This window comes from Diaphorina citri, unplaced genomic scaffold (genome assembly GCF_000475195.1).
Source record: "Diaphorina citri unplaced genomic scaffold, Diaci psyllid genome assembly version 1.1 scaffold2132, whole genome shotgun sequence".
Lineage (NCBI taxonomy): Eukaryota > Metazoa > Arthropoda > Insecta > Hemiptera > Psyllidae > Diaphorina > Diaphorina citri.
Window position 1 is genome coordinate 847 of NW_007379557.1, and position 16469 is coordinate 17315.

The 16469-nt window shown below is 38.9% G+C and overlaps 1 protein-coding gene across 1 annotated transcript in view; it reads left to right on the forward strand.

The window, feature by feature from the left end:
• The first annotated feature begins 297 nt into the window (after window positions 1-297).
• LOC103518255 (facilitated trehalose transporter Tret1-like) overlaps window positions 298-16469 on the forward strand; it is a 42443-nt gene continuing 26271 nt past the window's right edge. Inside the window, exon 1 of the mRNA XM_008483316.2 lies at window positions 298-451. Within this exon, the coding sequence (XP_008481538.1) occupies window positions 298-451 (154 nt within the window). The remainder of the gene's footprint in view (window positions 452-16469) is intronic.

Below are 16469 nucleotides of genomic sequence, written 5' to 3' on the forward strand. Positions count from 1 at the left end.
GATCTAACTAGAGCCTTTGAAACCATCTCTCATTCGAATCTTGTACAGAAATTTGAAGATATAGGATTCAAAAACCAAATACTTAAAGATTATTTTCAAAACAGGAGCCAAATAACCAAAATAGGGAAGACATTGAGTGAAAAAATAACACTGGAAGATGGTTTAGTAACCGGATCTATTAATAGCCCGAGTTGGTATAACATTTATACTCACGATATTCAATATCTGAAAATATCCAGTCAACTTAAAATGTTTGCTGACGATTCGTGTTTAGTGGCAATTCATAGGAATCTCGACATGGCAGTACAAATGGCACAGCAAGATTTCATTGTTATACAGAAATACTTTTACAACAATGATATTTATATCAATGAAAAGAAAACAGAAGCCATGATCATGGGAGTATCCCGTGGAATATCGGAGATAAACCAATATCCACTCAAATGTCACAGTAGAGCATGTTTGTACATAGAAGCATATAAAAGCCAATGTCAATGTCCCATCATAAAATATTCAGAAAACTGTAAATATCTAGGAATAAATGTTGATAACAAATTTAAAATGAAAGCCCATGTAAATTTATTATGTAAAAAACTGCGTGTCCTACATTACCAATTCCAGAAGTCCAATGTAAATACCTTATCTACTAAAACAAAGTTGCTTCTATATAATTCATTGGTAGAATCGCTATTGAGATATGGAGTCACTATTTATACATTTGCTCCGACCTACATCCTGGAACCTTTGAACAGTATTCAAAGAAGAATAATAAAATACCTGTTTGTACATTATAACAACTCTAATGGCGAGGAGACACAGCAATTGAAATTCCTGAAACCCATACAGTTGGCAAAGTTGATAACAATCGTCCAACACTATCAGAATCCTACATACAGGAATAGAAGAGAAGCAACTTACCAACTAAGACGGCAGCAGGAATTCGAAAGCAGTTCTGCATATACGAAGTATGGTGAACGATTATTGACCTATATAGTACCGAAATTATTAAACCGTTACCAAGGAGAAATAGACCAAGAGGAAGATCCGAAATCCGTCAAGATAAAACTAAAAAGAATTATTATCGAAGAAGAACTTTAGAAAAGAAAAAGAAAAAATCTAAAATGCTTACCTAATACAGAACAACATAAAAACAATAAGAAGAGGAAAAACCATCTCCAAAGAAGTTGTTTTATTAGCTTAGGAGATGTATTATGTTTATTATTAATTGTAAAAAATAAAATGTTACCATGTTTCAATTCAATTCAATTCAATTCTTCTTCCTCTCCTCCTTCTTCTTCTTCCTCTGCTTCTTCTTCTTCTCCTTCTCCTTCTTCTTCTTCTCCTCCTCCTTCTTCTTCTTCTCCTTCACCTTTTCCCGTTTATGCGGGATCAGTGTGTTTTTAGTCACTTCTTTGGAGACAGTTCTCTTTTTAGCCATTCGATCTCTGTGAGCCCTGTTCCCCGTAAGTCTTTTCTTTAGACAATTACACTACTAATCCACCACATAATACATATTATATGACACAAGAAAATGGAAGGCAAAACATGGAATACCTACCTACATAGGTCTGAATTTGTTTGTTGTGTGCAAAAAAAAAAATGTGGGGGGGGGAGGAAATCCCTTGTCTCTTGTCTTCATTTCCTTTCTCTCTCGCCAATCAAAGGATTTCGTAAAAGAAAAAAAAAATTGTCTTCCTTTACTTTAATTACACAATTTTCATTAAAACCTTTTTTTATACGATCAGAAGCCTAGACATTTTCACAGGAAAAGAGATTGTCACCTTTAACCTTTACAGACCCCTTGTTGACCTTTAAATGCTTTCATCCTGGCATTTAACCCAAAGTGTCCCCAGAAATATAATTGGTCATACTAATTGCATTTTACTTCTTCTTCTTCTTCCTCTTCTTCATTTTGAGATAAAATCTAAAATATATACAGCCCCTTGTGTAACTGACTGACTCACTCACTCACTCATACTAATTCTAACCCACTTCTAGATGAGCTAGTTCAAATTATAAAAATAAACAACTCAGCCCCAAAGGAAATTCATCTAAAAAAGGTAGGAGCCAGCCAGCCAGCCTAATAGTTAGCTAGTTGAGTACGACCGTCTTAAAGAGTTTAGGTCGCAAGTTCGATTTCCGCCCCTGGAGAACTTTATCCCAAACAGATATAAGGTTCGTTCTCGGAACGGCTGGCTTTCTCCTGTCCTCCTTCTCTTTTCTCCATTTCTCACAATCTCACCGTGGTTTCCATTATTATTTTCGTTTCTTTATCTTTTTTCTTCTAATATTCATTTTCATTACTTGCGACGCTCCTGTCATTTATTATTTCCCTCTTTTTAACTGCAATCTTAACAAATTCTTTTTTCGCTAATTTCATTTTCCATTATCCTCTCACTTCTTTCTTATTCACTCTTCTTCTTCTTCTTCTTCTTCTTCTTCTTCTTCTTCTTCTTCTTCTTCTTTTTCCTCCTCCTCCTCCTCCTCCTCCTCCTCCTTCTCTCTTCTTCTCTTTTTCATTTTCTTTTCACACAAAAAAATCTCATTTGTGTAAATGTCAAATCTATTAGACAAAAATGCTTTGGGTGAGCTTGGTAATGAGTAGGTAGGTAGCACCTAAGTATAGTGGTAGGGGGTTTGACATTTACACAACCGAGCAAGAAAATAACTTGATGAACTTGAGACTAATACCGTCGTCACCCGTGGCGTTAGATTTAATGGAAGACAATGCATCAGATACCTCCTTAGGAGTGACCTCTCCGAACACAAATGGGGAACAGTTTGGTTTGGGTAGGGATGAAATTCTTTGAAGAGTAGAAACCTTAGTTGTATTATCAACTTGCACAGGAGATGTAGTGAAATGTGTGTTAAGCTCATCGAGGTTTGCCGTACAATCTTGAGCACTTCCTTGTTCCCCCCCTACACCAAGACCATTGAGAAATGACCAAATGGTAGAGGGGGTTCCCTCGGACACGTTCTGTGCAATATGGCTCCTCCGGGCATCTCGACAAAGCCTATTACACTTATTCCGAAGACTGCGATACCTTATTGCGTCAACTGTACACCTACCCTTACGAAATCCGAATTGTCTTTCACTTAATAGGTCTTTTTCCTCCAGCTCTTTCTTCAGCCTTTCATTTAAAACTATCTCGAATAGTCTCCCTAAGGTGTTTAGAAGGCATATTGGCCTATACGAGGTTGCATCTCCCACATTATTTTTAGCATTTTCCAGTAGAACTACCCTTGCCTCCTTCCAGCTGCTTGGGAAAGTGCCTTCCTTTAAATTTTTATTCATAATCCTAGACACAGTATCCGGTATTTCCATTACCACCTCTCTCACAACTTTGGGGGGGATAAAGTCCGGACCAGGTGCTTTATTCGTTGATAATATTCTGACCGCATTCAGTAAGTCATTATTATTAATCTCTGAGATCTCACTTACCATTATGTTTCTTTGATTCCATTCTATTTTTTCGTTCTCTGGGAAGAGTTTGTGAATCTGTTCCCTTCTGATATCAGGTGGTATTTTTTGTGGCCCATGGCCGATCTTTTTCATGACTATCTTGTACGCTTGTCCCCATATGTCTTTTTCAAGCTCCCGACAACTCCTTCCACCTGTCCGCTCTAGTCCTGAGTATTTTGGCTTTAAGTTCCTTCCGCGATTTGTGGTAGATTGCATAGAGTTCCCTCGATTCTTCTGAATCTTCACTTCTTCTCTCTCTCGTGTATCTCCTTCTACTATGGTTCCGTTTTCCTCTTTTTTTTTTTTAGGCTTTATTTATAGTGGCAGGGTTCTCCTGAAGGAGCTCTTCCATCCAACCACTAGTGTTTGTGTGTTAGATTGTGTATGTATATGTGTGTGTAAGTGTGAGTGCTTGTAGGATTGTGTAGAAAGAGATATTACCTAGTTAGATAGGGTTTTCTTTCAGGTACCCCACAACCCACAAGGGAAGTCTTGAATGAAACTATAGTTGGTGAGTCCCTGATGTCCCTGATAATTTGGTGGAAGTTTAAATTTCAAATTTGGAGATCCAAAGAGACTATTGCCCGAGCGTCAAGGAGCTCGTTGCCCTCTGGAAAAATTCTAGATGAAGTATCTAGATACGATTATTGATTACCTATTATGACTGGTTGTTCCTCTCCCGAGAGAGGGTACCTAATACCTATGCAATCATCACTGGCGAATTAGATTAAGCATTTTCTATGTAAAAACTCAACAATATTTAGATAAATCTTTTCAAATTATGAGGAGGGGAATTAGATCCAAAGAAACTATTGCCCGAGCGTCAAGAGCTCGTTGCCCTCTGGAAAAATTCTAGATGAAGTATCTATACGATTATTATGACTGGTTGTTCCTCTCCCGAGAGAGGGTACCTAATACCTATGCAATTATCACTGGCGAATTAGATTAAGCATTTTCTATGTAAAAACTCAACAATATTTAGATAAATCTTTTCAAATTATGAGGAGGGGAATTACTATTTTACTTAGGTTATTTATGAAAATGGATACTTACGAGTTGGTTATTTATCCCGACTCGGAGTTTCGTCTCCCTTGAAAAGATAGGTACCTATCCATTTTCATAAATAACCTAAGTAAAATACCTAGTATTTACAAAGGATGTCAAAATTAAATAAATTCGTTAATAGTGAGGGGAATTAGTACAAAATGTGACAAACTTCATACAAAAAGCTCCGATTCGGTATAAAATCGGGGTCATTTGAATATCTTCACCAAATCTGGAGAACTCTTCAGGTATTCTAGACTTCGTCTGAAACTCCGAGTTGGGATAAATAACCAACTCGTAAGTATCCATTTTCATAAATAACCTAAGTAAAATAGTATTTACAAAGGATGTCAAAATTAAATAAATTCATTAATAGTGAGGGGAATTGGTACAAAATGTGACAAACTTCATACAAAACGCTCCGATTCGGTATAAAATCGGGGTCATTTGAATATCTTCACCAAATCTGGAGAACTCTTCAGGTAGGTATTCTAGACTTCGTCTACATTAGAGGAGGTCTGCCCCAGGCAATCTCTAGACTAATCGGTAGCATGCGATGTGATGTGATCATAATTAGATAACACATCTAGGATAGTCGGATCAGGGCTGTCTAAAACTAGACAACATTACCTTTTTTTTCAGAGGTTTCATAGAGGGAACTGTAACTGCCAAAGTCTTATCGTCCCGAAAGCGAAGAGACAAGGAAGGCAGGATAGGAGGAAGCCAGCCGTTCGGAGAACGAACCTTATCCATTTATAGGATAAATTTCGCAACGGGTGGCGATCGCACCCGCAACCTAGCAGAGCTTAGAGTTCATTATCAAATAGGATTCGTTCTTAGAACGGTTTATTTTCTCCTATCCTGTCTTCCTTCTTCGATTTCGGGACGATAAGATCTTCTTTGTTACACGTTACAATTATGTATCTATACCTCTATCAAACATCAAGAAGAAAAAGAGGGGGCGGAAAATGATCTTACACAGCTCTCTATTCCAGATATTTTCCTCCTTTTAGTCCGTCCTTCCTTTATTATTACTAATAATAAAAGGTATAGTGGACGGACTATTGTATTCGCTTCGGTGTCGGCTGTCGGTCTGTCCGTCAGTCAGTCAGTCTGTCCGTCAGTCAGTCAGTCTAGAAGGACTTATCCAAACCTGGTCGACCTATATATCAAATTAAAGGTCTTTTTACCAGGATCACGAAAATGGTGGTGCAAATTTAGTCGAAGTCATCGTACTTTCCATTTTATCAATCGGTTAAATCGGTTTAAACCGGTTGCGTAACAATTCTGATAACGCGTTTTTTTCTTCTTCAAAGTACATACCTATAGGGTATGTACATATTATACCTATAGATACACCGAGCAAAATATTCATGGGGCAAGGATACAAGTACAATGCACTTCATAGAGAGGGGCAAGTTGCAAGCAGGGCGAAAAAAAAACTATCTACTTCAAAACCCTGCCAAGATTCTAATAAATTCGATAAAAAAAAAATAAAAAATTTTGTCCATGCCCATATATTATACCGCTCTGTTACGTTAGACTCGTGTGGTCTGTGTCGTAGCATGCCCATCCCGTAGTATGCCTCTCATCAGATGGACGATAAGAGACACAATACTTCCCATACAGGTGTTGGGTCAACGCTATAACACTGGAAAGTATATAACCGGTTGAAATATCGCACTGATACTATACTTAGGCTGACCATACGTCCCGCTTTCGGCGGGACAGTCCCGCTTTGGAGCCTCTGGTCCCGCTGTCCCGAGAAGTATTTTTTAAATCGATTTATCTCGGGATCTAGAATTCGTAGAAGAAAAAGAAAAATTCCGTTGGTCCTCATTTTTCCTGCTCTATGACTTTGAAACATCACCCAAGTAAGCGCGACTGATATATGTAAAACCGATAGAGGCGCATGGAAGAGGTTGATACCTACCTGTATGGTACATTGGTACATACTACATAGGTAGGTACGTACGAGCTTTTACCCTAAGTATCCCACGTATACATCAATAATGTATCTGTCTTTCTAACTCTAACATAATACCTACTCGTATGTTACACACTAGAAGCTCTATCTTTCTACACATACTACAGATTTTACCCTACCCCTTCGTATACCTACATGCATGGGTACCTACTAGATAAAGATAACATAAGGTACATATCTATCTGTCTGTGGGTAACATAATAGGATGTTACACATACTACAGCCAAGACACAAAGAGACAAGCTTGTATTTCCTTCGTATATGTATACCTATCTAGATAGGGCATAGGTACCTTAGAATAGATCAGTTGCGCTTATTTGGGTGATGTTTCAAAGTTATAGAGCAGGAAAAATGAGAACCAACGGAATTTTTCTTTTTCTCCTACGACTTCTAGATCCCGAGGTAAGTCGATTTAAAAAATACCGGTAAATCGTGAACTTTGACGTCACGGCATACGCTCCCGTAGGCGATGACGTTACATCAAATGTCCCGAGCAAAGCTCCCGCGCAGGCATCACATTAATGTGTTTGTGCGCATTTCTTTCTGCTCCTCCGCCAGCGTGCTTGCATACTGGCGCTACCTAGCGAGGCAAGAGTTTTTTTTAATCGATTTATCTCGGGATCTAGAATTCGTAGAAAAAAAAGAAAAATTCCGTTGGTCCTCATTTTTCCTGCTCTATGACTTTGAAACATCACCCAAGTAAGCGCGACTGTTCTATATGTAAAACCGATAGAGGCGCATGAAAGAGGTTGATACCTACCTGTATGGTACATTGGTACATACTACATATAGGTACCTACGAGCTTTTACCCTAAGTATCCCACGTATACATCAATAATGTATCTGTCTTTCTAACTCTAACATAATAGCCACTCGTATGTTACACACTAGAAGCTCTATCTTTCTACACATACTACAGATTTTACCCTACCCCTTCGTACCTACATGCATGGGTACCTACTAGATAAAGATAACATAAGGTATATATCTATCTGTCTGTGGGTAACATAATAGGATGTTACACATACTACAGCCAAGACACAAAGAGACAAGCTTGTATTTCGCTCGTATACATATAACCTACCTAGATAGGGCATAGGTACCTTAGAATAGAACAGTTGCGCTTACTTGGGTGATGTTTCAAAGTCATAGAGCAGGAAAAATGAGGACCAACGGAATTTTTCTTTTCTCCTACGACTTCTAGATCCCGAGATAAATCGATTAAAAAAACTCCGGTAAATCGTGAACTTTGACGTCACGGCATACGCTCCCGTAGGCGATGACGTCACATCAAATGTACCGAGCAAAGCTCCCTCGCAGGCCACGCATTAGTGTGTTTGTGCGCATACGTTTCTGCGCAATTCTTTCTGCTCCTCCGCTAGCGCGCTTGCATAGTGGCGCTACCTAACGGACGAAAAAACATCACATTAATGTGTTTGTGCGCATTTCTTTCTGCTCCTCCGCCAGCGTGCTTGCATACTGGCGCTACCTAGCGAGGCAACTGCCTGAAGTCTGACGTCACACATCTTTGAACTCTTTCATTAGAACGGAAAATGAAAATTGAATTTTCGACATTTTATAGTTATTTTTTCGCAGTTTTGACCTAAGATTTGGATTTTTGACTACTTTCCAAGTAGGAATTGACCATTTATTAATAATTTTTACCCATTTACAACTGCTCCATTAGAACTTGAACTACATATTCTGTATACTTGATATTTACCCTAAGGTTAAGACTTGGGGTAGAATAGGGAACAAGGATGATGTTCCAGTTTAATATATAGAGAAAAACGGATTTCAGAAATGGAATCTGCACAAAATTTCCATTAAATTCATTAAAATAAATAAAACTAAAAATAAAAACAGTAAAGTTGTCTTTTTGGTACCATTTGGTAAGTTTTCATTTAGAAATTTCCCTGATCAGCATTTTCTTTTAAATTTTCAAGAGGAAATTCAACTAGGAAAAAAAGGCGCAATCTGGCGGCATGCAACAGGAAAAATATCACTGAAGTCTCAGCTTTCCAAGAATACCCACATATTGTCCCAATATGTCAATTTTTCACGGAGCTACAAACCATTTTCTTCTGAGAAACGTGTACATAAAGCTCGTGTATGGCGGACTTTCTGTGATAAAAATGATCCCAAGTAGGTAGGTAGGTACACATTTGCCTTCTGACCGGTTTATTAAGGGAAGGTCGTGTATTTTAAATAAAAAACAAAATGGCGGATATCTCGGAAACTATTAAGCGAGATACGAAAAAAAGTTATAGGTAGAATGTTTTTTTTTATATATATATGTATATTGGAAATTACCTCAGAAATCTACCCTAGGCTTTTGGTAACATTTTTCGTGTTCACCCTGTATAGGTATACCTGCTCGTACTCCTTGAATAGGAACTAATAATAATAATAATAACAAGCTCAGACCGTCTGGCGGACCTAGGCTGTAGGGTTGGGACATCGACATCGATGTTTTGAAAACATCGATACATCGGAACAAAAACATCGATGTCAACATCGATGTTTTTCTTTTATGTACGTACTACAGGTTTAAATGGGAAAAAGTAGAAAGTTGTGAACAAAATATCTCAAGAGGAACCACAGACATCGAACATGGATGTTTTATTTTTCGATGTTCGATGTCTGTGGTTCCTCATGAAGTGGGATTTTTTTTTTTTTTTCAGTTTCCCAAAAAATTCCCTCGAACTTTAAATTTCCCACACGGAATTTACGCGGAAAGGACCATATAATACCGAAAATCCGAAAAACATCGAAATCCCGATAATATCGAACATCGATGTTTTTGATTACGATACATCGGATACTCGATATATCGAAGTTTAAAAACATCGATGTATCGAACATCGATGTTTTCATCTCGATGTCCCAACCCTACTAGGCTGGCATAAGGAGTTCCAGGAATTTGGAGTTCCAGAAAGTTTGTAAACAATACCATTCTTGGATTGCATTGAAGTCGGATTATTTTCAAAGTTGTTTTTACAAAGCTCTCTCTACAGTAGACGCACCTTGTTGTAGGTATGTATGTATAATAGTTGCATAGTATCTGCTTCGCAGTGTTGCCAGATTGATCCTCCCAAATTACCGTACACTGCTAGAAATTTTGAAAACTGCTAGAAATATCGTACATTTTTACTTCTCCTGGCAGTGTTGCCAGACTGGTCAGCTGAGATTACCATACAATTTACCCGTTGAAATATCGCACTGATACTACTATAAAAGAGAGCTAACTCAAAATTGGCTATTTTTCAGGAGACCAAAACAAAATTAGCCAGCCTAGTCAGCTTGGTTGGTAGCGCGTCTGCCTTGTAAGCGCTAGGCCGCGGGTTCGATTCCCGCCCGGGGCGGATTTTATCCTGGTGGGATAATGCTCGTTCTCGGAACGGCTGGCTTTCTCCTATCCTGTCTTCCTTCTCTCTTCGATTTCGGGACGATAAGCCCTAGCATTCTCACCAGATGGGAAATCTCTCGTCTCCTATAGTTGTGGAGAAAATAAACTCTCCTTCTGGCAGGTAAGTAATTCCTTTCTCTTTCAAGCTGATCATTTATCTAGCGAGATGAAAGAAGGTTTAGGTAATTAGTAGGATTCTCTCTTCTGTGAGCTCTTCCACTCAACCACTAGTGTCTGACAAAATTGTCACTAAGTAATAAAGAACAAATTTTAAAAAAAAGAACTTGTAGATTTTATAGCTGTACAGAAATGCTAGAGAAATAGGAAAGGTTGAGTGCGAAGGGCATCCACTCGTGAAATTATGTAGCCAAAACCAAACGTAAGCTCAAAGGGAATCACTCTAAATTAATTTTAATGGACACATACGAGCCATGAACCAGCAATCTAACATATATGTACTCATATCTAAAAGGGTTGCTCAAAATAATGACTCTTTGCTCTTCCAGCTATTAGAGTATTATGAATCAGTGTTGCCAGATTGATCCTCCCCAATTACCGTACACTGCTAGAAAATTTGAAAACTGCTAGAAATATCGTACATTTTTACTTCTCCTGGCAGTGTTGCCAGACTGGTCAGCTGAGATTACCATACAATTTTACTGAAAATACCGTACTTTACCGTATGCCACTTTTGTAAAGTCGTACATTTTTGCATAGTACCGTACTTTTACAGCAAATTACCGTCCATTATCGTATAAAATTCATTACCGTACACATTATCGTACCAAAGCTCGAATACCGTACAAATACGGTAATTACCGTACATCTGGCAACACTGCTGCTTCGTAGAGTACCTACTCGAGTAGTGTAGGTACATAGTAGAGACCTATTGTAGGTGTATTGTAAATTGTAATCCCTGCTCTAGTACTCGTACGTGGTACATACCTATTGTAGTTGTAGGTGTATTGTAAACGCGGTCAAACTTTCTTGACTTGGCGGGGCGGAGCGCTACCGCGCTCCTTAATGTAAATTGTAATCCCTGGGAGCTTTGACTACTCTGAATCTTATATTATAAGAACGAGATCCATTCACATTTCACACACTGATCGCTCTATCTCTAGAACCACAACACCTAGAAAGCTGAAATTTGGTAGGAATATTCCTTTTATGGTCTAGGTGTGCAATAAGAAAGGATTTTGCGAAAATCTAAACCGATCCTGAGATATGATCAATTTTTGATCGCTAAAATCACCATAAATACACAGAGTGCGTCCTTGTCACATTTGACAGCTACATACCAAATTTCAAGTCTCTAGCTCTTACCGTCTTCGAGATATTACTTTCCTTCCTATAGGATAAGAAAAGTAAAAAAGTTGAAATTTATATTGTCATTTTTGTCCTTATTTATGAGGGGTTTTACACCGCTATCAATTTGCGGTCTGGGATCTTCCCATTCTTCTCACGACAGGGTTTTACCCTGCTCCGTTCGGTGACAAAAATACCTCCAGTATCTTCTTCACATTTACCTCATCCAGCCTTGGTGATGGGGGATCGGGAAAAGCCATCACTATTTTTGTCATTATTCGACCAACAATATAGGTAGGTACTATTCTGATAATAGCTGTAATAACATCTTCTATTTCTGAAATATTTTGTTTTCCTTGTAGGTAGAATAGAATAGAATATACCTTGTTTATACTACCAGCATAGGACTGAAAAGTCCCTTTACTCTCACAGTCTAAACAAGGTACGTGGGTAATAGATTTTTACTTTCTTTATCCTATAGGAAGGAAAGTAATGTAATCGGGTCAAAATTTCGATGTTTTTAGTGCCAAAACACGTTTTGAGGTCCCTAGAGCCTAAATCCAAAATTTCAGCCATTGGTCCGTTTGTGTGTCTGTGTGTCTGTCTATAAACCTGTAAACAAAATATCTCGAGAACGGTAAGAGCTATAGAGACTTGAAATTTGGTATGTAGCTGTCAAATGTGACAAGGGAGAGAGAAAAATAGAAAGAGAGAGAGAAAAATAGAAAGAGAGAGAAATAGATAGAGAGAGAGAGACAGTGGGAGAGAGAGACAATGGAAGAGAGGGAGTGAGAAAGAGTGGAAGGGGAAGTTATGATGTATTACAGGATAACAAGAGCATGCAAGATAACTTACTATTACCTATTACCTACAGGATAGCTATGTTAGGGTAACATGGGAGGGATGTTAATACTTAACGACATGAAATACTATCCATAGTACACCAGACTACCAGACAGTATGGGGAGACAATAGAAAAATGGGAGGTGGGAATGGGTGATAAATTTATAGAGGGAGAGAGGAGAATAGAGAGGAGGAGAGGGAAAGAAGGAAGGTAAGAGAAGAAAAGAGAGAGAGACTGGAGGGATTTTGCAAGAAGAGATACTAGACTTACTCGTAATTCCGGGAAGAATATTGCATGAACAATACGTTGGTATAATGGGAGGAGAAGGAAGAAGAAGAAGAAGAAGAGAAGCAGAAGAAGAAAGGAGGAGGAGGAACAAAAGAAGAAGTTGTGAGAGAAGGGAGAACGAAGTTGGGTTAAATAGATTGAAAGGATTCTTCATTAAGGGAAGGAAGAAGAGGAGGGGGGAGAAAGAGAAGAGGGGAAGTAGTAGAAGAAAAGAAAGAAGATTAGGAGGAAGAAAGAGACAATAGGAAATATAGGTGAGATAGAATGAATAATTAATGGAGCAGTTGCAGATGGGTAAAAATTATAAATAAATAGTCGATTCCTATGTAAAAAGTTGGGAAAAATCCAAATCCAAGGTCAAAACTCCGAAATAGTAACTGTAAAAGGTCTAAAATTCAATTTTTATTTTCCGTTCTAATGAAAGAGTTCAAATATGTGTGACGTCAGACTTTACGCAGTTGTTTTTTTCCGTCCGTTAGGTAGCGCCACTATGCAAGCGCGCTATATAGCGGAGGAGCAAAAAGAACTGCGCACAAACACATTAATGCGTTGCCTGCGAGGGAGCTTTGCTCGGGACATTTGATGTGACGTCATCGCCTACGGGAGCGTATGCCATGACGTCAAAGTTCACGATTTACCGGCATTTTTTTAATCTTACGCAGTTGTTTTTTTCGTCCGTTAGGTAGCGCCATTATGCAAGCGCGCTAGCGGAGGAGCAGAAAGAACTGCGCAGAAACGTATGCGCACAAACACATTAATGCGTTGCCTGCGAGGGAGCTTTGCTCGGGACATTTGATGATGTGACGTCATCGTCTACGGGAGCGCATGCTGTGACGTCAAAGTTCACGATTTACCGGAATTTTTTTAATCGATTTATCTCGGGATCTAGAATTCGTAGAAGAAAAAGAAAAATTCTGTTGGTCCTCATTTTTTCTGCTCTATAACATTGAAACATCACCCAAGTAAGCGCAACTGATCTATTTATCTGTCTTTCTAACTCTATCATAATACCTACTCGTATGTTACACACTAGAAGCTCTATCTTTCTACACATACTACAGATTTTACCCTACTCCTTCGTACCTACATGCATGGGTACCTACTAGATAAAGATAACATAAGGTACATATCTATCTGTCTGTGGGTAACAAAATAGGATGTTACACATACTACAGCCAAGACACAAAGAGACAAGCTTGTATTTTGCTCGTATACATACCTAGATAGGGCATAGGTACCTTAGAATAGAACAGTTGCGCTTACTTGGGTGATGTTTCAAAGTTATAGAGCAGGAAAAATGAGGACCAACGGAATTTTTCTTTTTCTCCTACGACTTCTAGATCCCGAGGTAAGTCGATTTAAAAAATACCGGTAAATTGTGAACTTTGACGTCACGGCATACGCTCCCGTAGGCGATGACGTCACATCAAATGTCCCGAGCAAAGCTCCCGCGTAGGCATCACATTAATGTGCTTGTGCGCATACGTTTCTGCCTACTCCTCCGCAAGCGTGCTTGCATACTGGCGCTACCTAGCGAGGCAGCTGCCTGAAGTCTGACGTCACACATCTTTGAACTCTTTCATTAGAACGGAAAATGAAATTTGAATTTTCGACATTTTATAGTTATTTTTTCGGAGTTTTGACCTAAGATTTGGATTTTTTCCTACTTTTCAAGTAGGAATTGGCCATTTATTAAAAAAAATTTACCCATTTGCAACTACTCCATTAGAACTTGAACTACATATTCTGTATACTTGATATTTACCCTAAGGTTAAGACTTGGGGTAGAATAGGGAACAAGGATGATGTAGAAGCTTCACAAGAATAGAATAGAAAGCAACCTCCGCGGTCGAATAGGTATTACACTAAGGCTTGCACGCCGGGTTCGAAGTTATATCGGCTGTCGGCTCTATGCTTGTTTGTGTTGAAGAACAATATTTTATTTGGCAAGACCAGTTGCCCAAATAATACCTAATAGTGGGTAGTTAAGTACTGTTAAGTAGGTACACAAGATAGGTTGTAATTGTATAAAGGCTTTACGCTTTACCGTCACTCCTGACAGTGACGTTTGGAGCATGTAAACTACACGCGCTTGCATGACGGCAAATTCCTGGAAGTTCAGGGAACTGAATTTGTTTCATTACTGTATGTACGGCCATCAACTTTCAATGCCTCTCACTTTCTCTCACTCTCTCTCTCTCCTCTCTCTCTATATATATCTATCTTGTTTCTCTCACCTCCCCTCTCTCTTTCTAATATAATATACACTCTCTTTCTTCTCTTTCTCTCCCTCTCTCTTTGTCTTCCTCACACACAACCTTCCCTCTATATTTTTAATAGTATTAAACGCTTCTTCTTCTTCTTCTTCTTCTTCTTCTTCTTCTTCTTCTTCTTCTTCTTCTTCTTCTTCTTCTTCTTCTTCTCCTTCTTCTTCTTCTTCTTCTTCTTCTTCTCTCTCTCTCTCTCTCTCTCTCTCTCTTTCTCTCTAGCTGACAGCCTTTGTGGCATAAAGGAAAATGAATAATGGAAAACTGTTCTAAATAAAGCACATCCTGAGAATTTGCAGCATATGCAAACCGCAACACGTGCATCGATATAATGATGCAGGGAATACGGGCTGAGAGAGAGAGAGAGGAAGGGGGGGGGAGAGAGAGGGAGATAGAGAGAGTGAAATGAAGAGAGAAAGGGAGAGGGAATGAGAGAGAAAGAGAAACGGAGAGAGAGAGAGAACGTTAATAGCATTATGTGGTCATTATGTATGTACCTACCTGCTCATAGGTATGAATACTGTCATAAACAGATGCACAAGGTCGTCCTTTAACGCTTTAACCTATCATCGCAAAAAAGTTCGTTCTCGGAACGGCTGGCTTTCTCCTCTCCTGTCCTTCTTTCCTCTTTGATTTCAGGACTATAAGACCTACGTTTCCACAGTTTCCTCAAACCTCTTGATTTTTCATTATTTTTTATTTTTTAGTCTGTCCTTCCTTTATTATTACAATAGTAATAAAAAAGGTATAAGGGACGGACTATTGTATTCGCTTCGGTGTCTGTCACTCGGTCGGTCTGTCTGTCAGTCAGTCTGTCCCCATAGAAGGACTTATCCAAACCTGGTCGACCTATATATCAAATTAAAGGTCTTTTTACCAATACATATATTTTAACATAATACCATCAAGATCTGTCAACTCTGGACAAAACGTCGGAAATGAGGGTGGGGCCAACATGGTTAAAGAAGTGGTAGGCCAACGGTTGAAAATACGTCCCCAACTTTGGGACATTGTCGGCATCCCGACCAACCATTTCCCGACGAACACTACCATTACCCTATACGATTTCCCAACCATCGATGTGGTTAGGGCACACACGCTGCTTGTCTTACAGCCTGATGTTTAGAAAATTATCGCGCACACACGCAACGATATGTCGAAAGATCCGGTTGGAAGACATATAACATGTGTACCTTTAAGATCAAGCACCAATGATACATTATGGAATACACGGTAACTTTGTGTTATGATGTTGGTCCTGAGCCAATTTCCATACAGATCATTAAAGTTCTGTACTGTATCTGTATATATGTCTTTGCTGTAGTATGTTGTAGTATACCTTTATCTAGTCTGTGCTATGTTGGCTTCATGTCTCTGTGTATATCTGTGTTGGCTTCATCTGTTCCCACGAATTTATAGAGGGAGAGAGGAGAAGGAGGAGAATAGAGAGGAGGAGAGGGAAAGAAGGAAGGTAAGAGAAGAAGAGAGAGAGAGACTGGAGGGATTTTGCAAGAGATACTAGACTTACTCGTAATTCCGGGAAGAATATTGCATGAACAATACGTTGGTATAATGGGAGGAGAAGGAAGAAGAAGAGAAGCAGGAGAAGAAAAGGAGGAGGAGGAGGAGGAACAAAAGAAGAAGTTGTGAGAGAAGGGAGAACGAAGTTCGGTTAAATAGATTGAAAGGATTCTTCATTAAGGGAAGGAAGAAGAAGAGGAGGAAGAAAGAGACAATAGAAAATATAGGTGAGATAGAATGAATAATTAATGGAGCAGTTGCAGATGGGTAAAAAATATAAATAAATGGTCGATTCCTATGTAAAAAGTTGGGAAAAATCCAAATCTGAGGTCAAAACTCCG